General features: G+C 65.6%; 2 protein-coding genes across 2 annotated transcripts; both read left to right on the forward strand.

Moving 5' to 3' along the window:
• Window positions 1–1,518: 1,518 nt before the first annotated feature.
• Window positions 1,519–15,014, forward strand: LOC128974328 (septin-9-like). The gene is made up of 11 exons (XM_054390898.1): window positions 1,519–1,573; window positions 4,641–5,690; window positions 10,740–10,946; window positions 12,370–12,498; window positions 12,604–12,685; window positions 12,760–12,897; window positions 14,009–14,126; window positions 14,203–14,298; window positions 14,419–14,515; window positions 14,726–14,777; window positions 14,870–15,014. The coding sequence occupies exons 1-11, from the start codon at window positions 1,519–1,521 to the stop codon at window positions 15,012–15,014; spliced, it is 2,169 nt and encodes a 722-aa protein (XP_054246873.1).
• A 1,074-nt stretch (window positions 15,015–16,088) lies between these two features.
• MYADM (myeloid associated differentiation marker) lies at window positions 16,089–16,955 on the forward strand. Its single transcript, XM_054391009.1, has one exon. The coding sequence runs from the start codon at window positions 16,089–16,091 to the stop codon at window positions 16,953–16,955; it is 867 nt and encodes a 288-aa protein (XP_054246984.1).
• Window positions 16,956–20,717: the final 3,762 nt, after the last annotated feature.

The raw sequence follows: 20,717 nt of genomic DNA on the forward strand, positions 1-20,717 counted from the left end.
ATCCTGAACCTGGCCATGACCAAGGCCACCACGACCAGGCACAGCAGCAGGGCCACATCTGGCAGGAGCCCGGGGGCTGTGCCCCCAGCCCAGGCCCAGCACAGGAATGTGCTCCAGCAGAGGCTGTGTGCTCACAGGGGGCGACTGGAGGGGTGAGGAGCAGAGCTGGAGCTGGGGACCCCTGTTTGGAGAAGGGATCTCCAGCTCCTTCCCCTTCCATATCTGCTGCCAGGATGGGGATGGGGGGTGGGGGAGGGGGATGGGGGATGCTCCCCACCCAGAGCATCCCATAGGGCTTAAGAGGGGCAGCCCCAGTGCAGCCTTCGGGCCCAGGATGCTGCCAGCATCGCCATGGGCAGGGCCACCCAGGATGCTCCCAGGGAGCTCAGTCCACTGCAGCTGGTCCCCAGGGATGCTCCCAGAGCTCAGGGGTGGGACAGGAGCCCAGGCAGGGACAGCCACACCTGGGGACCCTAACACCACCACAAACACCCCACAACCCCCCAGGAGCAGTGAGAGTCAGCCCTGCCTGCACTCCTCTTGCTCCAGGGTGGAAATCCCAGGGGAAGCAGAGCTGGTGATGTACAGCCTGGCCAGGGACCCCCCCATCTGACTGGGACCCCCAGCCTGGACAGGACCCCCCCATCTGACTGGGACCCCCAACCTGGACAGGACTCCCTATCCTTCCTGGGATTCCCATCCTCACCAGGGGCCCCCCAGCCCGCCTGGAACAGCTTCCCTACCATCCTTCAAACCCCAGCCTGGCCAGGATCCCCTGTTCGTCCTGCGACCCCTCAGCCTCGCCTGGGACCCCTCAGCCTCGCCAGGGCCCCTCAGGCTGTCCAGGACCTCCCAGCCTGGCCAGGACACCCCATCCTGACAAGGCACTGCACCCCGGCCAGCACTCTCAGCCTGCCTGGATCCCCTTCCCCAGCCTGCCTAGGACCCCCAGCCTTGCCCCCACCAGCCACGCTTCCCAGGCAGCCCCCGCAGCGAGGAGGACCAAGGCAGCTGCTGGGTGCAGCCCTGCAAGGGGGAGCCCCATGGTGGAGGTCGGGCAGGGGAACCTCACCTGGCCCTGTGCAGGGGCCATGGGGGCCTCAGCTGGGACCATCGCTCCCAGCCTCCGCAGGGCTCCAGGGGGGGCGGGGGGCGGTGTCCATCCTCCCCCAGTGCCTTTTGGTGCGGTCCCGGCCAGGCTGCAGCATCCCAGCGCCCGGGGGACACGGGGGTGGGGGCGGACACAGAGCAGCGGGGCCCGTGGGAGGGGGCTGGCGGCGGGGGGCCGGACCGGGGGGTGGGGGGGATCCGGAGCGGGGCGGGAGTGGGGGCAGCACCTCCCCCCTGCCCTCCTTCCCTCCCCCCGCCCCGCTCCCCTCCTCCTTCCCCTACCCGCCGAGGGCAACCGGCGCCGTCCCGTCCCGGGGCTCGGCGGCTCCGCTCCGCTCCCGCCAACACCCCCGCTCCATGCGGGAGCCGCGGGTGGGCGACAGCCGCCGGCAGCCCTCCCCGCCCGGCATGGCTCGGCTCTCGGTCAAGGAGCACTTGGATGGGATCCTCTCCGACTTTGAAGGTGCGGCAGCGGCGGAGGGAACTCCCCCGCCTCCCACCCCCGAGCAGGGCTGAGCTCCCCGGCCCCGGGGGCTGCGAACCCCGCTCGGGGCTGAAGATCGGGGGTTGAATTCTCCTCCCCCGGGGCTGAGCATCGGTGGGGTCTCGGCTCCAAGCCCCGTGGGTTGGGTAACTGGGCTGGGGGACTGCGACCTCCACTCGGGGCTGGGTATCGGGGTGGGGTTGCTGCTGCAGCTGGGCATATTGGGGGGCTGACATCCCCCCCCTCGGGCTCAGCATCGTGGGGCCTGCGCTCCACCCTCTGAGGTCTGGGTAACGGGGGGGAGTTATGCACACACCCCCCCCCCCCCCCCCAGAGGGATGCGACCCCCGCTCGGGGTAGGGCAGGAGAGTTGGGGGGAGGATGCTGCGGGGGCTGAGGGTCCTGGGGATCGGCGGGGGCAAGTGCGGGATGCCTCCCAAAAGGGCCCAGTTTCGGGGAGTGCTGCGCTACTCCCCCACCTGGAGGCAGGATTTCGTCTTGGGGGGTGATTACCGCCGAGGGGGCATGGCGCTGAGATGGAATGCACCCCCCCCCGAATGGGCATCATGGAAAGGCTGCGCTACCCCTCACCCGAAGCTGAGTACCGGGGGCGGGGGGTGATGGCCCCCTCCCGGGGCTAAGCATATTGGGTGGTCGTTTCCCCTGCACCTTGGGGTGCCCTCCCCCGCCTCCAACCTCCCCCCCCCAGGACGAGGTGCGCCCGTGGGGAGGGGTGTGGGTGCCTCAGGGTAGGGTGTGACCGTGGGGTGGGGGGGTAGGAGGGCTGGGGGGCTGCGAAGTGCTCCAGTGGGGGTCGGAGGGTGCGTGTGCAGCCCCCGTGTGTGTGCTGCATTCTGCGACCGTGCCCCCCCGCTCCCGCCAAGGCTGGCCGGGGGGTGCTGGGTTGCGGGAGCGGGGGGGTCCTGCCGGTCCGGGGCTGAGTTTCTCCCGACCGCGATGAGCCGCAGCCGCTTCCTGGAGGCTGGGGCGGGAGGGACCGGGGCTGGGCAGGGGCCGGGAGGGGCTGAGGTGGGGAGGAGGTGTGGGGGGGCGGCGAAACCCGACCCCGGGGCTGCTGCTGCCCTCGCCGGGGAGGAATGTGTGCATCTACCCCGGGCACCTTAACCCCACCGCTGCCGGGCTGCCCCCACCCCATGGACACCCCCCCCCCATGCCTGCCCTCTCCGCAAACACCTCCATCACCCCCCACTACATGCCCACCATCTCCCCATCCACCCACACCCCCCTCCAAATCCCGTCACCCCCCTACTCCCTGCAAGCCCCCCATCCTCTGCCACCCCCCAACAACTGACCCCCCACACTCCAAACCCCCTGCCAACCCCCTAACCCCTGCTGTCCCCCCCAACCGCTGCCACCCCCTAACCCCTGCTACCCCCCCTAACCCCTGCCACCCCCTAACCCCTGCCACTCCCTAACCCCTGCTGCCCCCCATAGCCCCTGCCACCCCCTAACTGCTGCTGTCCCCCCTAACACCTGCCACTCCTTAACCCCTGCCACCCCCCTAACCCCTGCCACCCCCTAACCCCTGCCACTCCCTAACCCCTGCTGCCCCCCATAGCCCCTGCCACCCCCTAACCGCTGCTGTCCCCCCTAACACCTGCCACTCCTTAACCCCTGCCACCCCCCTAACCCCTGCCACCCCCTAACCCCTGCTGTCCCCCCTAACCACTGCCACACCCCCTAATCCCTGCCACCCCCCCTTAAACCTCCTGCCCTCCTCACATCCTCTCCCACACTCGCCCCCAAACCCCTCACCACTCCTCCACACCCCATCACCGCCCCCCCCCAATTCCTCTGCCCCCCTCTCAGACTCCCTTTTGCCCTGCCCCCTCCCCCCCCCCCCCCCCCCAACCCCTGGACAGATCTGGAGTTTGGGTGAGCCTGGGCTGGGGCCAGGGGCAGGTTTGGGGTGAAAAGAGGCATTTTGACCTGCAGCAGTGAGCTGGAGGGGGGGGGGGGGGGGGGCGGGGGGACAGCAGCCCCACACCCCCTACTCCCATGACCCCATGGCCCCCACCCAGCCACAGAAATACCTGCCCCGGGGACAGCTGCAATTAGCTTCACCCACCCCCCCGACCCCTGACCCCTGCCCAGCCCCGGGCACAGAGCTGAGCTGGGGAGGGCACAGGGCGTGACCCCCACCCCCTGCTGCCTCTGGCACTGTGGCCAAGCCCAAGCAGCAGCCATGGGGCTGAGGAAGAGGAGGGCAAAGGCAGCTTCATGCCAGCGGGTGCCATGCCAGGGCCAGCTGGCACATGTGCTGGCACAGTGGGGATGAAGGGGCACAGAGTGGGCAGCCCCCTCTAGCTTCCTGCTGGAGGCAGCCACCTGCTGCTTGGCAGTGGGGCAAGGAAGGCTGCCTGGGGGGTGTGCATGGGTCCCCCACACTCTCCCCAGGGACTGGGGAGCCAACTGTGGGCACCAAACGGTGGCACTTTGGCAGAGCTGGCAGGAGCAGGGCTCCCACGGAGGGGCTGACTGCACAGCAAGAGGCTTTGCAGGGATGCCCAGGGAAGGGTGATGGGGGGGTCCTTGTGTGGGGGTGGGTGGGCAGTGCCACCAGCCCCCTGCAGGGCCTGTAAGACCCGGGCTGCTTTGCCGTCAGTAGGCTTCAGGGTTAACGCCATGTAAGGGGCAGGAAGCCTTCCAGCAGGGGGAAAGGGGTGGGCTGGGGGGATCTGGTTACCCGGGGCCGGATCCCTTACAAGGGGAATAAAGCGGGCACTGTGCAGCGGCACCGCCGGGCACAGCTACGGCGAGGGGAGCGAGGGTGAAACAAAGCAGCAGTGCCCCGAGCCGCTGGCACCCAGCTGCGTTCCCATGCAGGGTGGCATCACAGACAGCCCTCCGGCAGCCAGCTATGAGGGGGGCACCTTGAGTACTGTCATGGTGTGGCATGGCTGGGGGTCCATGCCCGGGGCTCACCATGAGGTCAGCTGGGGAAGGAGCAGCACCCAGCAGGTGCCTGGCCACAGTGCCATTGGATGCCACTCTCATGGCACCATCTGTCTGTCTCTGTCCCCAGCGCTCAAGAAGTCGTTTGAGGCAGAGGATGGCAGTGAGGTGCCTGGATCCCCACCAGTGTCCCCACTGGGCACCAACGAGGGCCACCGGGCACTGCAGCCTGGCCACCTGCCACACTCAGGCACTGCCACCAGCCCCAGCCCCACGCTGCGCAGCCTCTCCATCAGCCAAGCCAACAGCACCGCTGGCACCGCTGGCACCACCATCACCCGTGTCGCCTCCTTCCAGTCTCGCCATGGCTTCACCATGGGGCCTGGCAGCGACGGCGAGAGCCTCCGCAGCTCATCCTCCAGCCTGGAGAGCCCAGCGCCCACCGGGCCCCCCCTGCTGCCAGGCACCCCCCCAGCTGCCAGCCCAGGCCTGGCACGGGTCCCACCCCACGGCAGTGTCTCCCCAGCGGAGCTGCAGCATGCCCTCTGCAGGGCCACCCCCAGCTCAGTGCCCATGCTGGACCTGCACATTGCTGAGGAGCCGGGCATGGGCACACACCCACCAAACCCCCTGCCCTGGGACACCCAGAGCCCTGTGACCCTCCCTGGAACACGCCAGCCTTTCTCCTCCTCCTCCTCCCCATATGATGGCAACGAGGCAGCCCCAGGGCTGCCCACGTTCACTGCGGGGCCACGGGAGTGGAACACAGCCCCCCAAGTGCTGCCCCAACCACCGCTGAGGGTCAGCCTCGACGTCAGCCTCAGTGCCAGCCCCAGCCTGGCTCGCCGGCCCCCACCAATGCCCCGGGGCCAGGGGGAGGCAGTCCTGGTCCCCAGTGCCCCTTTCCCAGGCAGGGCTGAGGGGCTGCCACCACACGCAGTCCCCCAAGCAGCCCCCTTCAAGCTGGTGTCCCAGCCACAGACAGTGCAAGTGAGCTCCCAGCCTGCCTTCCTCGGGGGACTGGTGCTGTTGCCAGCCCTGGGGACCCTGACAATGCCCCATGGAGCTGGGATGAACCCCCCCAGTGCCAGGCTGGTGGGGCCACAAGGACCCTGCATGGTGGCAGCATCTCCCAGCGAGGCTGTGGATGGTGACTGGGCTGCAGTGACACCAGAGCACGGTAGGACTCACTCCTAGCCCCTCTTGCTGATACAGAGTTGCCAACCCCACCCCGCGGTGGCCCCTGTCACCTCCAGCTACCCTGGCACTGCGAATGCCAAGTTGACCATTGGTGCAGGGGGACAGTGACACTGGGCACAGCATGAGCCTCACAAGCTCACTGCTCCCCACTGGGGGCCATTGGGCACATTGGGTGCCAGCCTGGCACTGCCAATGCCGAGGTCACTGTTGGTGCACAGTAACAATGACTCTGGGCACAGCTCACTGCTCCCCATTGGGGGGCACGGGGGGCGCTGGATACCGCCGGGCACAGTGTGGCGCGTGGCAGGGGCCTGTGCGGCACGGTGCTGAGCGTGGTGCTGGCAGCACTCCAGGCCCGCCCAGCCCCCGGGGTGCCTGGCGAGCTTCCCGCGCCGCCCCAGCTCTGATGGCTTTCCGCGGGCACAGGCAGGCAGGTTGGGCCCCATGTGCCCCATCGAGGCTGTGCCAGGCGCCAGGGCCCCGCGCGTGCCGCCTATCGCTGCGATCTTGTCCTGCGTCCAGGGATTGCTGCTCCCGCCCCTCCCCATCCCTCCTTGCCCTGGCACGGGGACAGTGCTGCTCCTCCCCGCCCGCGGGGGACACGGGAGGTGGCAGGGTGCCCAGGTGCGCTCGGGCGTGCGCCTTGTGCCCGGGTGAGCGGCGTGGGGCACAGCGGTGCCCTCGGCTCCCACTCTGCTGGTGCGGGCGCCGCCGAGCCCATGGCCACCCCCAGGCGCGGGTGGGGAATTCTCAGCGTCTGCCTGCCCAGGCAGGCTGGAGGGCGCTGAGTGGCCAGGAGCCCGCCGCCGCTGCCGGTGCTCCCTGTTTGGGTGCTTGGCGCTTCTGGCTGCCTGGCCCCGGAGCCGCGGCGCCGGGCGCTAAGTGCTGACGCCGGGCAGGCATCCATCCAGCTGGGGTGAATCATGCCCCAGCAATGCCCCCTCACCGCTGCCCAGCTGGCCTGCCTGCCCTGCTGACCCTGGGGTGCTGGGGATGTGGGGACAGTGCTCAGGGCTGAGCTGGGTGATGGGGACAGGGGGACAGTGCCTGGGGTGAGCCAGGGTGATGGGGACATGAAGTCAGTGCTCAGGGCCAAACTGGGGCGCTGGGGACATGAGGAGCAATGCCTGGGGCTGAGCTGGGTGTTCACAGGATCACAGGATGTTAGGGGTTGGAAGGGACCCAAAGAGATCATCGAGTCCAATTCCCCTGCCAGAACAGGACCATACAATCCAGCTCAGGTCACAGAGGAAAACATCCAGATGGGCCTTGAAAGTCTCCAGAGAAGGAGACTCCACAACCTCTCTGGGCAGCCTGTTCCAGTGCTCTGTGACCCTTACAGTAAAGAAGTTCCTCCTTGTGTTGAGGTGGAACCTCCTGTGCTTGCAGCTTGCATCCATTGCTCCTTGTCCTATCCCAGGGAGCAAGCCAGCAGAGCCTGTCCCCTCCCTCCTGACCCCCAGCCCTCAGATATTGATAAACATTTATAAAATCCCCTCTAAGTCTTCTCTTTTCCAGACTAAACAGCCCCAGGTCCCTCAGCCTCAGGGACAGTGCCTGGGAGTGAGCTGGGTGATGGGGGGACAGGCACAGTGCCCAGGGCTGAGCTGGGTGATGGGGTCATAGGGACAGTGATTGAGGGTGAGCCAGGGTAATGGGGACAGTGCTAAGGGCCAAACTGGGGTCCTGGGGACAATGCCTGGGGCTGAGCTGGGTGATGGGGACACAGGCACAGTGCCAGGGTGATGGGGACTGTGGGGAATGGTGCTCAGGGTGTCACCAGGGTGCCAGGGACATGGCGCTCAGGGGCAGGCTGGGCTGCTGGCAGGGCAGCTGAACATGGCCAGAGCGAGGCCCAAGCCAGCAGGCAGCCTGTGGGCACCGGCTGCTCTGCAGATGGCACGGGGCTTGCAGTGATCTCTGCCAGGAAGAGGTGGGGATGTGCCATTTCCTCTCCCGGGAAGCCACCCTGGCCCCCAGCCAGTGGCTCCCGTGGGTGGCCATCCCATGCCCCGTGGGAGGAAGCACCAAGGCAGCCCTCGGCCGCCGCCTTTCACTTCCACTCTGCCTTTCACTTCCACGGCTGGATCGCCCACGCAGGGCCCCGGGCGAGGAGGAGGAGCAGAGGAGGAGCCGTGGGCTGCAGCCACCCGCCCTGCCCTTGCACCCCAGGAGCCATTTGGCCCTGGTGACCAGCGCTCGGCGACAGCAGCCTCGGCTCCAGCCGCTCGCCCAGGTAGGGATGGCCAAGGGGGCAGCAGGCAGGGCAGGGGGTGGGCAGGGGGTGCTGCTACCAGGGCAGGGGGTGACCTCTCAGTGCCTTGCGGGCAGCCCCGGGGTTTCACCCAGTGGCTCACTTCTGCTTCTGCTCAGCACCAGCACTCTGCATCCCCCAGCCTCATGCTGTGGTTCCTGCCTGTGCCACAGCCAGCCGGGCAGGGCAGCACCAGGTCTGGCCAGGGGTGGGAATTGTCACCACTGTCCCATTGGGTGCCAGGAGGGGTGCTGGCATTTGTGGGTCAGGCTTGGCCAGGTGGATGGAGCTGTGATGAGCTCTTCACTGCCACCGTGAAAGCCTCCCCTTCTGCATCCCCCAACTCCTCCAGCCCTTGGCCAGAGGGCTCAGCTCCATCGTGCCCACCTGATCCAGGGTCACCCTATCCAATGCCCAGCTCGACAACCAGGCTGGGCACTCTGTCCCAGGCCACCCTCTCCCAGCACCCTCCCTGCCAGCAGCCTGATTGCAGGCATCCCCAGGGAGAGGCCAATTAGTCCTGCAGCAGTAATTAAAGCCAGGAGGAGCTGATGGACTGCTGGCCCTGGCTGGCAAACAGCAGCATCTCTGCCGGCCCCAGAACAGGTCTGGCTGCAGGAGGCATCAGCCCTGGAGGTGCCATGGGATGCCCAAGAGCTTCCACGTGGCTGCCCCGCCGCCAGCCCCTGCCAACGGCTTTTCAGCAGCGAGGGCAGGGACACTGCAGGGTGGTTCTGGCCCCCCGGGTGTGGGTGGAGCACCCAGGGCTGGCACACACCCCATGGCTCCACCCAGCACCCCTCCAACTGTTTGTGTCTGCTTGGCAGTGCCGCTGGCACAGCATGGCACGGCTGGCATGGTAGAAGGCTATGGGTGATGGCTGAGCCCATGTGCAGGTGCTGCACCCCAGGAAGCTGGGGGGTGAGGGGGTGCAAGCACCACGCCCTGCCGTGGGGGTTGGGCACCCTGGGTGGCAGCAGCTGCATTGCTTGGCTTTGGATCCATCCTGGCAGCCAGCCACTGGGGCTGGCAGAGACAGAGGTAGGAGTGCAGGGGGGCAGTGTCCCCAGGAGCAGTGGCATTGCCAGGTGGACATCAAGGGGATCCCACCGTCCCATCTGCCTGCAGAGTGGGTGGTCCCCACAAGGGTGGGCGCCCTGTGTGCCCCTGGTCCTTCCAGCTGTGTGTCACTGCTGTCACCAGGAAATGCCCAGCTGGTTCACTGCCGAGGAACACCCTGCCTAGAGGGTGTGAAGAGAGCTGGCATACATGGCTCTGCTGTCCCCAACCCCACCACCTCTCTGGGCATCCCATCATCACCACCAGCAGGCACAGGGTGCTGGGTGCCCCTATCCAGGATGCTGTTGCCATGGTGGTGGGCACATTCAGCTCCATCATCTCCTAGTACCCCAGGGCTGGCTGGGGCTGGACTGTGCCTACATGTCCCTTGTCCCCAGGCTGCGTGGCACATGGCAGGGTGGCTCAGCTCCCCCAGCCATCAGCAAGCTGCCGCTCACTCCTTGCCAACGCCAGGAACAGGCTGGCTCATATGTGGCAGATGGGGAGGCTGCGGCGTGGGGCACGCAGGCGCCGTGGGCACTGCGGCAGTGGGGTTGATGGCAGGGCCAGCACCCCTCACCTCACTCTGCCGTGCCCATGCCACCCGCGGGCGTTGCTTGGGGGGGCATGGTGCCAGGTGACCTCCGGTGCCAGGGAACCGGTGAGTGCCAGCCAGCCACTCCTGCTCCTCTTTGGTGCCACCACAGCCACCCATGGGGTGGTGACTGCTATGGGGTGGGAGGGCAGCCCTGTGATGTGATCTCTGTCCACATCAGCCTGGCCAGACACTGAGCAGTGCCATGTGCTGGGTGGGCATAGCCAGGCGGGCACCTTCCCCACCCCAGCAGGCAGGTGGCAAGCTTGTCGCAGGGTCCTGGCTGTGGCGGGGAGGGGGCTGCACGGGGGGCAGGGCCATTGCCATGCTGGTCACGCGTGGGAGCGGCAGCCTCGCTGGAGCCGCGATTGGTGCCAGTCAGGAGCTGGCAGGAGGAGAGGCAGCCGGGCACCGGTGCTGATGGGGACGGGGATGCTGGTGGGGTTCAGGGCACCACCCCCGCCGAAGCCGGGTGCTGAGCGCAGGCATCGCTGAGGTAGGAGATGAACAATGGCGGTGGTGGGCAGGAGGAGGAGGAGGAGGAAGAAAGGGCTCAGGGGCCCCCTGAGCTGTGCACAAAGGGCTGGGGCGGGCACGGGGCTCTGCTGGCCCCCGGGCTGGGCCACACTGCGGGCACAGTCCCCAGACAAACCCTGCGTGTCCCCGGGGGCTGCGGGCTCCTGTCCCTACCCGGGGCACAGGGGGATGCCCCTTGCCTTGGCAGGGGCTGGTGCCCAGTTATGAAGCAGGGTGGCATGTCCTGCTCCACACCTGGGTGCTGCAGAAGGTGGCCTTGGTGTGGGTGGCATCTGGGCGAAGGGTGCTGGCAGTGGCTGTGATGCCCTGCACTAGCAGCTCGCAGAGCAACTGGTGGCATTGTGGTGGGGGGGCAAGGCTACCCTGTGGCATGGCCACTACTATGGCACCTTCTTGTCCCCCTCTGCCTGTGGGGTGCCAGGGGGATGGCATGCCCCATTGCCATGCCAAGCCTCACCAGCTGCCAGGAATGTGCTGGGGCTGAGTGCCCACCGGGATGGCTGCTGCTGGGGCAACGGTGCTGGCAGAAGAGTGGGCACTGGTGGGGGGGGTCCAGGCTCACCCATCCCCACCCCTCCATGCAGGGAGCAGCCTGGAGCCCGAAGAGCACAGCATGGAGCCACCAGCCATGCCCGAGGAGGAGGAGGAGGAGGAGGAGGAGCTGCCCCTCAGCACGGTGCCCGGCCCAGCGGGATGCCAGCTCTTCGGTTACGTGGGCATCGAGGCCGTGCTCGACCAGATGAAAGTCAAAACCATGAAGATGGGCTTCGAGTTCAACATCATGGTCGTGGGTGAGCACTGGGCACAGGCTCTGCTGCCAGGCAGGGCGGTAATCCTGGCTCTGACGCCAGCGTGCCAGGGGAAATGGTGGTTTGAGGGGAGACTGAGGGATTTAAGCAGGAAAAGTTGGGGAGCAGCATCCTGAACCCCAGCTCCTGGTGCTGGAGAAGCTCATCTCACACTCTGGGATGCTGCCAGTTGGGCACCACAGGGGCATCACTCTGGGGAATAATGTATTGGGGAATGGATGGGAGCTACGCCGACCACTGGGATGCTCCAGATGGATACTGAGCTGTAATCCCCTTGGGGGAATCAATCTGAGGGGACAAACTGGAGCTATCCCAACCTCTGGGATGCTCCAGATGGATACTGAGCTGTAATCCCTTTGGGGAATTTGTCTGAGGGGGCAAACTGGAGCTATCCTAACCTCTGGGATGCTCCAGATGGATACTGAGCTGTAATCCCCTTGGGGGAATTAATTAGAGGGAACAAAGTGGAGCTATCCAAGCATCTGAGATGCTCCCAAAGGGATACTGAGCTGTAATCCCCTTGGGGGAATTAATTAGAGGGAACAAAGTGGAGCTATCCAAGCATCTGAGATGCTCCCAAAGGGATACTGAGCTGTAATCCCCTTGGGGGGAATTATCTATGGGGACAAAACTGGAGCTACCCCAACCTCTGGAATGCTCCAAATGGATACTGAGCTGTAATCACCTTGGAAGAATTAATTAGAGGGAGCAAATTGGAGCTATCCCAACCCCTGGGATGCTCCCAGATGGATACCTAGGGGGTGTATGGTTATTGAGGGGGTGGGGGATAACCTAGAACTATCTCAGCCTCTGGGATGCTTCCAAATGGATACTAAGATGTTATCATATGGCAGGAATTAATATGAAGGGACAAATTGAAGGTATCCCAACCTCTGGGCTGCTTCCAAATGGATACCCATCTCAACTGCCGGGGTGCTCCAGATGGGTATTAATTGAGAAGAATGAATCTGAGGGGATAAATCAGAGCAATCCCAACCTCTGGGATACTCCCAAATGGATACTGAGCTGCAATCACCTTGGGGGAATAAATTTGAGGGGAAAAAATGTAGCTATCCCAACTTCTGAGGTGCTCCCAAATGGATACTCAGGTGTTATTGCCCTGAGGGAATTAACCAGTGGGATAAGATGGAGCTATTCCAGCCTCTGGGATGCTCCCAGATGGGTACTGAGAGGTATACATTTATTGGGGGGGGGATAAACTGGAGCTATTCCAGCCTCTGGGATGCTCCCAGATGGGTACTGAGCTGTTATCACCCTGGGAGAATGAGTTCCTTGGAGGGGGGCAGTCTCTGGGATGCTCCCAAAGGGATCTCGAGGTGGTGGTGGTGCCCTTGGGTCGTTGTTCTGTTGGGGGCACCAAGGGGAGCCGCTGGTGTGCCCACAGGGCAGAGCGGGCTGGGGAAGTCGACGATGGTGAACACCCTCTTCAAGTCCAAGGTGAGCCGCAAGGCCTTGCAGCCCGGCCAGGACGAGAGGATCCCCAAGACCGTGCAGCTGCACTCCATCACCCACAGTAAGGTCACGTCCCACCGGCCCTGCGGGGGGCTGGGGGAGCCTGGGGGGGAGATGTGAGGCTGCAGGTGGCTGGTCCCCACTGATCCACATCTCTGCCTCTCAGTCATCGAGGAGAAGGGTGTGAAGATGAAGCTGACAGTGACGGACACACCGGGCTTCGGGGACCAGATCAACAACGAGAACTGGTAGGAGGTGCAGCGTCCCAGCCTGGGGTGTGGGGGTCGAGCTCAGCTGATGTCCCCCAACTCCTTGCCCTCAGCTGGGATCCCATCATCAAATACATCAACGAGCAGTACGAGAGGTACCTGCGTGAGGAGATCCTCATCACCCGCAAGAGGAAGATCCCCGACACCAGGGTCCATGGATGTGTCTACTTTGTGCCCCCCACGGGTCACTGGTGAGTCCCACCCACATCCCCCAGGGGTGCTCTGTGCTTGGTGGCGGGGGTATGGAGATGGGGTCATCCTGAGGTGATGGTGGCAGGGTCACTCCATGGAGATAGGGTCACTCCATGGAGATGGGGTCACCCTGAGGTGATGGTGGCAAGGTCACTCCATGAGGATGGGACCATCCTGAGGTGATGGTGGCAGGGTCACTCCGTGGAGATGGGGTCACCCAAGGTGATGGTGGGTGGCAGCGGTGCAGGATGTCTCTCTGGTGATGGTGGTGGTGTGGTCACTCTAGATTGGTGGTGGTGCAGGTCACTCCATGGTGATGGTGGTGGTGTGGTCACTCTGGGCTAGAGGTGGTGCAGGTCACCCCATGTGATGGTGGTGGTGTGGTCACTCTGGGCTGGTCGTGGTGCAGGTCACTCCATGGTGATGGTGGTGGTGTGGTCACTCTGGGCTAGAGGTGGTGCAGGTCACTCCATGGTGATGGTGGTGGTGTGGTCACTCTGGGCTAGAGGTGGTGCAGGTCACCCCATGGTGATGGTGGTGGTGTGGTCACTCTGGGCTGGTCGTGGTGCAGGTCACTCCATGGTGATGGTGGTGGTGTGGTCACTCTGGGCTAGAGGTGGTGCAGGTCACCCCATGGTGATGGTGGTGGTGTGGTCACTCTGGGCTAGAGGTGGTGCAGGTCACCCCATGGTGATGGTGGTGGTGTGGTCACTCTGGGCTGGTCGTGGTGCAGGTCACCCCACAGCACCAGTGGTGTGGTCACCCTGAGGTGCTGGTGGTAGGATCACCCTGGGGTGCTAGTGGTGCAGGTCACTCCATGCTGATGGTGGGATGGTTATCCTGGGGTGCTGGGAGGTCTGTCCTTGGGGGGGTGGTGGTGTAGGTCACCTTGAAGCAATGGTGGTGGGGGCACTGACCATTGATAGTGGCACCGGTCACCCCAGGGGGGTGATATCGCCCTGAGATGCTGGTAGTGTGAGTCACCCCGAGGTGATGGTGCTGTGAGTCACCCCCAGGTGGGGTGGTGTGGTCAGCCTGGCAGCGGTGGTTGGTGGGGCCAGCTGAGGGCTGGTGGGCTGACCACGGGGGGGTGGTGGTGGTCCCTGGCAGGCTGCGCCCACTGGACCTGGAGTTCATGCGGCGGCTCAGCAAGATCGTCAACGTGGTGCCAGTGATCGCCAAGGCAGATACCCTCACCCTGGAGGAGCGAGCAGAGTTCAAGCAGCGGGTGAGGGCGAGTCCCAGAGGGGCTCCCGGGGTGCCCCTGTGCCCCCAGAGTCCAGCTCAAGCCCCACCTCCCGCAGATCCAGGAGGACCTGAGGACCCATGCCATCAGCCTGTACCCACAGCAGGACTTTGACCAGGACCCGGAGGACCGGGCGCTGAACGACAGGATCCGGGTGGGCACTGGGGTGCTGGCACTGGGCTTGTCACCCGCTGAGGACCATGGCAGGGGAGAGATGGTCCTAAGGGGTTGCCCAGCAGCAGCCCTGGGTGAGCACATTCCTCTGCACCCACAGGAGAAGATCCCCTTTGCCGTGGTGGGGGCAGACCAAGAGCACCAGGTGAATGGCAAGAGGGTGCTGGGCCGCAAGACCAAGTGGGGCATCATTGAAGGTGAGGGGAGCCCCTGGAACCCCCAACCCTCTCCAGCTACAGGGCACCTGGTGAGGGTGTGGGCAAGAGCACCCACGGGTGCATCCCTGCCTGGGTGGGTGCTGGGGGGAGCGGATGCTGGCATGGAGACACATTGCTGTGGTACTCCCCTGGATGTGCTCCCTGGGCACCCTGCTGCCCGCCTGCTGCCCGCTGGTCTTTGCCTTGCAGTGGAGAACCCTGCACACTGCGAGTTCCCCCTGCTGAGGGACCTGCTGATCCGGTGAGCAGGGCACGAGCTGGGGGCCCAGTACCCTAGTGGGGGCAGTGCCAAGGACAGGCAGGCAGTGACTTGATGCCCTTCCTCCCTGGCAGGTCCCACCTGCAGGATCTGAAGGACATCACCCACAATGTCCACTACGAGAGCTACCGTGTGCGGCGGCTCAGCGAGAGCAGCCGCCTGGCACTGAGCCCCCTCAACGGGCTGCCCGCCAAGGGCGAGCCTGGCAGTGCCCTCTGAGCCACCACGACTACCCCGGTGCTGCTGCTGGAGCCCCATGGCTGTGCCTGGACCCTGCCTGGGTGAGGAGCCTATACCAATGTGGGCTGAGGAGTCCCCCAAGAGTTGCCCTGGGTTGGGTCCCCCCTGGTCCCTCCTCCACAAGCTCTGCTGTGAGCACAGCCCCCTGGACCTTGCACTGCATTAAAGGTCAGCTTGGAGCCTTCAGCCTGCACCGTCATCATCCTCCTCTGCTGGATCCCTTACTTCTGACCTGCCACCACCCACCTGGTTGCTCTGGTTGCTGGGGCCATGGGGTGAGACATCCCTACCCTGGTGCTGTCAGGGTGCCTGGTGCCAGTGGTGGTGCTGCTGGTGCCATGGGTGGCCAGGGCAGGCAGGGTGCAGGTCCCTTCCCTGTGATCACTCCACCTGCCCTGCCCGGTGACAGCAGCTGGCACAGCTGGACTTTGAGCCCCTTATCAGTGGCGGAGGTGCCAGGAGAGGCATGGAGGTGCCAGAGGTGCCACCCATAAGGGTGTGGGGAGGGTACACCCAGCCACTTCCCACTGTGGCACCCCCTGCCAGCAGTGGGTCCAGCCCCCAAAACCCCTCGGGTGGACCCATGAGTACTGCCCTGCTGGCTGCCAGCCCTGGCACTGTGTGGGGGTGGGGAAGTCAGGGCAGCCCCACCAGTGCTCCAGGGGTGCTCAAAAACTCCCCTTTGTGCCACCTTCCACAGGCAGGGCCAGGGCACAGTGCCAGGATAGTGGCACGTGGTAGCTCCCAGCCCCTCTGGCCCCACGGCAGGGCTCGGCGTCACCCAGCAGCACCCTTCGCCCAGCCCCACGTTAATGATCCACCTGCCTGTGCCACTGCCACCGCCACTGCCAGCCCCAGCAGCCCACCCGGTGAGCTGTGCCTGCTGGCAGTGGTGCTGGCAGTGGTGGCAGAGCCGGGGGTCCTCGGGACGGGCGGCTCAAGTGGCCGGCGGCTCCCTGCCCTGTGCCCCACCCCTGAGTGCCGGCGCTGCAGATAAGAGCGGCCGCGGGCAGCACCCATTGTGCGGCACGGCACAGGTGGGAGAGCTGGGTCATGGCGGTGCGCACGCTGAGCCTCCGTGCCCTCACCTCCTGGGTGGGCATCGCCCGGCTCCTGGCCGTGCTGCTGTCCTGCGTCGCCTTCAGCCTGGTGGCCTCCACGGGGAGCTTCGGGGGTCCGTACGGGACGTGGTGCATGTTCAGCTGGTGCTTCTGCTTCGCCGTGACGCTGCTGGTGCTGCTGGTGGAGCTGCTGGAGCTCTGCCCCCTGCTGCCGCTCTCCTGGGATGACTTCACCTCCGCCTTCTCCATGCTGGCAGCCCTGATGGTCTTCACCACCTCGGTGGTCTTCCCCTCCACCTTCATCAGCAGCCCCTGCAGGGGCAGCGTCTGCGCCCGGCAGGCCGTGGCCACCGCCGCCTCCTGCCTCTGCTTCCTGGCCTACGCCCTCGAGGTGGGGCTCAGCCGTGCCAAGCCAGGGGACATCAGCAGCTTCCTCTCCACCGTGCCCGGGCTGCTCAAGGTCTTTGAAGCCTACGTGGCCTGTCTTATCTTCTCCTTGCTGGATGGTTACAGCTCCAGAGCTGGCCTGCAGTGGTGCGTGGCTGTCTACTCCATCTGCTTCATCATCACCTTCCTCATCATCATCTTCACCATCGGCCGCTGCCTCAGCTACATGCCCTGCCCGCTGGAGAAGATGCTGGTGGGCTACAATGGCCTGGCCTTCCTGATGTACCTCACAGCCACCATCCTCTGGCCCTTCTACAGCTTCAAGGACAGCCAGCGCCCCGACCCCTGCGGCAAGGACTGCCTGTGGAACAAGCGCCTGGGGGTCACCTTCCTCACCATCTTCAACCTCATCGCCTACTTGGTGGACCTGATCTACTCCACCAGGATGGTCTTCATCAGGACACCTACCTAAGGCTCCTGGGGTGGTGGCATGCAGTTGGCTGCCAGTGTGGGGCTGCCAGTGGAGCTAAGGAAGAGGCTGGATGCCTCAGAGAGCTCCTTCTCCCCATGCTTCCAGGGATGCTTCTGGCCACGGGGCCTGGGGGCCAGCTGGGGGGGACCAAGGTGCTCCCCAAACCATGGAGCTGGGTGGAATTTGGGATTAAATTGGGTCATTTTTCACTTGCTTCTGCCTCTTTCTTCTTCCCCTTCCTGGCTTTCTGTGAGATCCTCCCCAGTGGCACAGGGAGGGTCTTAGGAGTGGGCAAACGGGAAGCAGTGGCAGCACTGGGGTGGGCAATGACAGCATTGGGGTGGGCACTGGCAGCACCGGGATGGGCACTGGCAGCACTGGGGAGGCACCAGCAGCAGCAGAGGGGGTACTGGGTGGGCTGCAGCAAAGCCTCTCTCCTTGTTGACTTGCACAGGAGTGAAGCAGGGCATGATCAGGAGGAGCCAACCCGGATGCCTTCGCCCTGGCACCGGCACAGCACCTGGCCAAACGGGTTCCAGAGGAATGTGGCTGCTGGTGGAGAGGCTGAGAACCTGCCATGTCCTACTCACCGGCACCACCAGGTCCTTGTCACCACTGCTGCCACCCTTGAGGGAGCCCAGCTGGATGTGGTCCTGCTGGCAGGAGCCCTGTGCCTGCTGCTTTACCCTTTGGGGGCTGCTGCTGAATCCCCTTGCCTGGGGGGCACACAGAAAGAGGAGGAGGGTGGCTGTCACCCAGTGCCACCAGAGCTGGGGGGTTTCAGACGTGTCATTGGGAGGAAGGTGGCACCACAGGCTGGTATACCAGGAAGAAGGTGGCAAAACGGTGCAGGCAAATCAGGGCTGGTGCAGGCAGGTTAAGGTGTGCCCAGCGGGCAGAGATCCTGGCACAGCACTCCCGGATGTGGAATGGGTGTCCCATGGGACACCCCAGCAGGTTTTGGGGACACCATCTCCAGCCTGTGCTGGTCCCTCTGCTGCTGCTTGCCCTGGCCCTAGCCACAGCTTGCAGTTGCCCCCACCACTTCAGGGCTGCTGGTGCCATGGGCCATGCTGCCTCGGGGCTACTGAGGCCATGCCAAGGTCTAGCCCCACTGCCTCAGGGCTGCTGGCACCATACCAGGACCCACCTCCACCATCATGGGGCTGCTGGGGGACCCCATTCAGGGGTCCATGCCTGCTGCCCCGGGGCTATTGGGGCTATGCCAAGGTCTATGCCTGCTGCCAGGGCTGTTGGAACTGTGCCAGGGCCCGCCGCCACCATCTTGGGGCTACTTAGGCCATGGGCCGTACTGTGGTCCATCCCAACTGCCTTGAGGCTGCTGGAGGCCAGAGAGCAGTGCCCTGCACAAGATGGCACAGACCAGCTGTGTCCAGGGAAGGTGATGAAAGAGCTTGGGCCCAGCCTTGGGCACCCCATGGCACCCATGGGTGCCATGGTGCCCAAGCAAGTAGGACCTCCACGCCAAGTTCCAGGGCAGCCACAGTGTCAGGTCCCAGCATTGCCAATGATGCCAATGCCATAGGCTGCAGGGTGACCTGGTGGGTGTCCCCTTCACTCTGTCCATGTCCCCGTGGTGACCATCACCCCATGACCAGCACCCTGGCACCCATGTGCACACCACTGTGCCATGCTCACAGAGAGAGCAGCACAGCTCAGCCTTCCCCGTCCTGGCAGTGCCACTGGGGCTGCTCACTGCAGAATTCCTGGGCAGAATTTTGGGAGCAAATAAAGGGAAGAGCGCAGTGGCCGGGCAGAGCCCTGCCCAGCGCCTGAGTGTGGCTATTTTTAGTGCCCAGGTTGATTGAAATTCCCGGAGGAAAGGGGCAGGGGCCGCGCGGTGACGCCGCTTGGTGCCGGTAACACATTCGGCTCTGGATGGCACACGGGCGATGCTGGCACATGGGGTGCGGTGAGGCTGGGGTGCGGGGCTGGTTGGTGGGGTGCAGGTGAGTGGGGGGAGGGCAACGGGGCTGCAGGGGAAGCTTGTCGGGGGAGGGTCCCAGCTCCTTGCATCCGGCTGGGGAGAGCAGCCCAGTGGGAGAACCTGGGCCGAGGTGGGGCTGTGACAGGGTGAGATCCCCTCCCGGGCATCTCCCGGTGCTGGGGCTCCCCGGAAGCAGCTGAGACTCCGGTGGGTGTGGGGAGCCCCGGTGCCGGTCTGTGCCGTGCTGGAGAGACTCGCAGTACCATGCCGTGCTCGGCAGCCCCGGTGCCAGTGCAGGTCCGGTACCAGCGCGGTGCCAGTGGCAATGTGGTCCCGGTACCGATGCAGTCTGGTGCGGTGCTGATGCAGTGTAATGCTGATGTGGAGTGGTGCTGGTGTGGTGCAGTGCCAGGGCGGTGCCGGTCCCGGACTCGGTCCTGATACAGGTGCTGGTGCCCCTCCCGATGCTGGTGCAGTGCCAGTGCCGGTCGTGGTCCCAGTGCCGGTGCTGGTGCGGGTGCCGGTGCGGAGCCGATGCGATACTGGCGCGGGTGGTACTGGTGCCGGTGCCAGAGCCAGTGCCAGTGCCGCGGTAGGGCAATGCCGGCGCCGTGCAGTCCCAGTCCCGATGCCGGTGCAACGCCGGTCCCGCTGCAGTGCCGGTCCTGGTCTCGGTGCAGTTCCGGTCCTGGTGTAGTCCCGGTTGTTTTACGTTGCCGATGCTGGTGCCGGTCTCTGTGCAGTCCCGCTGCCGGTCCTAGTTCCGCTGCGACGCCGTTACGTTGCCGGTGACGGTCCCGTTAGGTTGCCGTTCCCGGTGCCGGTACCGTTGCCGGTGTCGGTGCATTCCTCCCCCTAGGGGTCGGTGTGCCGCGGCACGGGAGGTGGTGCGGGAGGCGGTGCGCTCCTACGCACGGCCCGGGGCGGCCGGGGCACGGCGGCGGCGGCGGGGAGCGGGCACCGCCGCGGGCCCGGGTGAGTGCAGCCGGGACAAGGGGTGGCTGCGGGGAGCCCCGATCCCACGGGAGATTCGGCGGAGCGGGCGGGGGCCGGCGGGAGGGGAGAGGTGGGTGGGGAAGCGGCGGCGGAGATCGGGGCTGGGGCGGGGGGCAGCGGTGCCCATGCTGCCGGTCCCGGCCCCGCGGTGCCCGGACATCGCCCGCTTGTCCCGGCGGTACGGCCGCCTGGAGCTCCCTGACAGCCCCGGAGCCGATCCCTGTCCCGGACGGAATGTCCGCCCCCGTCGGGGCAGTCCCGGACCCCCGGGGCCGGTCTGAGCTCCCCCGGTGCCGAGCTGGGGCAGGGGACCCGGTGCCCCTGGGGCGGGGTCGTTTCGGGGTGCCCCTGGGTTGTCCCCGGGCTGTCCCCGGGTTGTCCCCTCCCTCACCGCGCCCTGTCGCATGCCGGGGCTGCCGCGGGGGCCCGGGACCGACTGAAAAGCACCGCGGGATTGCCGCGGGGGCTTAGGGCTTCCCGCAGCCTGGCACCAGCACCCAGCCCCCTTCCCCGTCAGTAGGGTGCCTCTGTGTCCCCCAGTGTCCCCAAGGATGACCCTGTGTCCCTCTGTGCCCCCAGAGATGCCATTGTGTCCCCAGCTGGACAAGTTGCCCGCAGACAACACCCCTTGTGAGCCCCCCTCTGTCCTCTCCCAGGCCTGGTCTCCAGGTCATGATGACTGCCCGGGGGGGGTCATGTCCCCTCGCTGCTCCCTTGGGGCCGGGGGTCACGGCCAGGAGCCCCCTGAGTACTCCCAGTCCAGGCTGGAGCCAGGGCCACGATGGGGGGCAAGTGGGGCAACCTGGAAGTGGAGCGGG

This window comes from Indicator indicator, chromosome 22 (genome assembly GCF_027791375.1).
Source record: "Indicator indicator isolate 239-I01 chromosome 22, UM_Iind_1.1, whole genome shotgun sequence".
Classification (NCBI taxonomy): Eukaryota; Metazoa; Chordata; class Aves; order Piciformes; family Indicatoridae; genus Indicator; species Indicator indicator.

What these genes read in the sequence shown, in the direction of transcription:
- LOC128974328 (XM_054390898.1), top strand. Translation starts at nt 1,519, where the DNA reads ATGGCTCGGCTCTCGGTCAAGGAGCACTTGGATGGGATCCTCTCCGAC. An exon ending in GCTGCACTCCATCACCCACA is followed by an intron (nt 12,499 to 12,603) that starts GTAAGGTCACGT and finishes TCTGCCTCTCAG; the next exon opens with TCATCGAGGAGAAGGGTGTG. An exon ending in CGCTGAACGACAGGATCCGG is followed by an intron (nt 14,299 to 14,418) that starts GTGGGCACTGGG and finishes CTGCACCCACAG; the next exon opens with GAGAAGATCCCCTTTGCCGT.
- MYADM (XM_054391009.1), top strand. Translation starts at nt 16,089, where the DNA reads ATGGCGGTGCGCACGCTGAGCCTCCGTGCCCTCACCTCCTGGGTGGGC.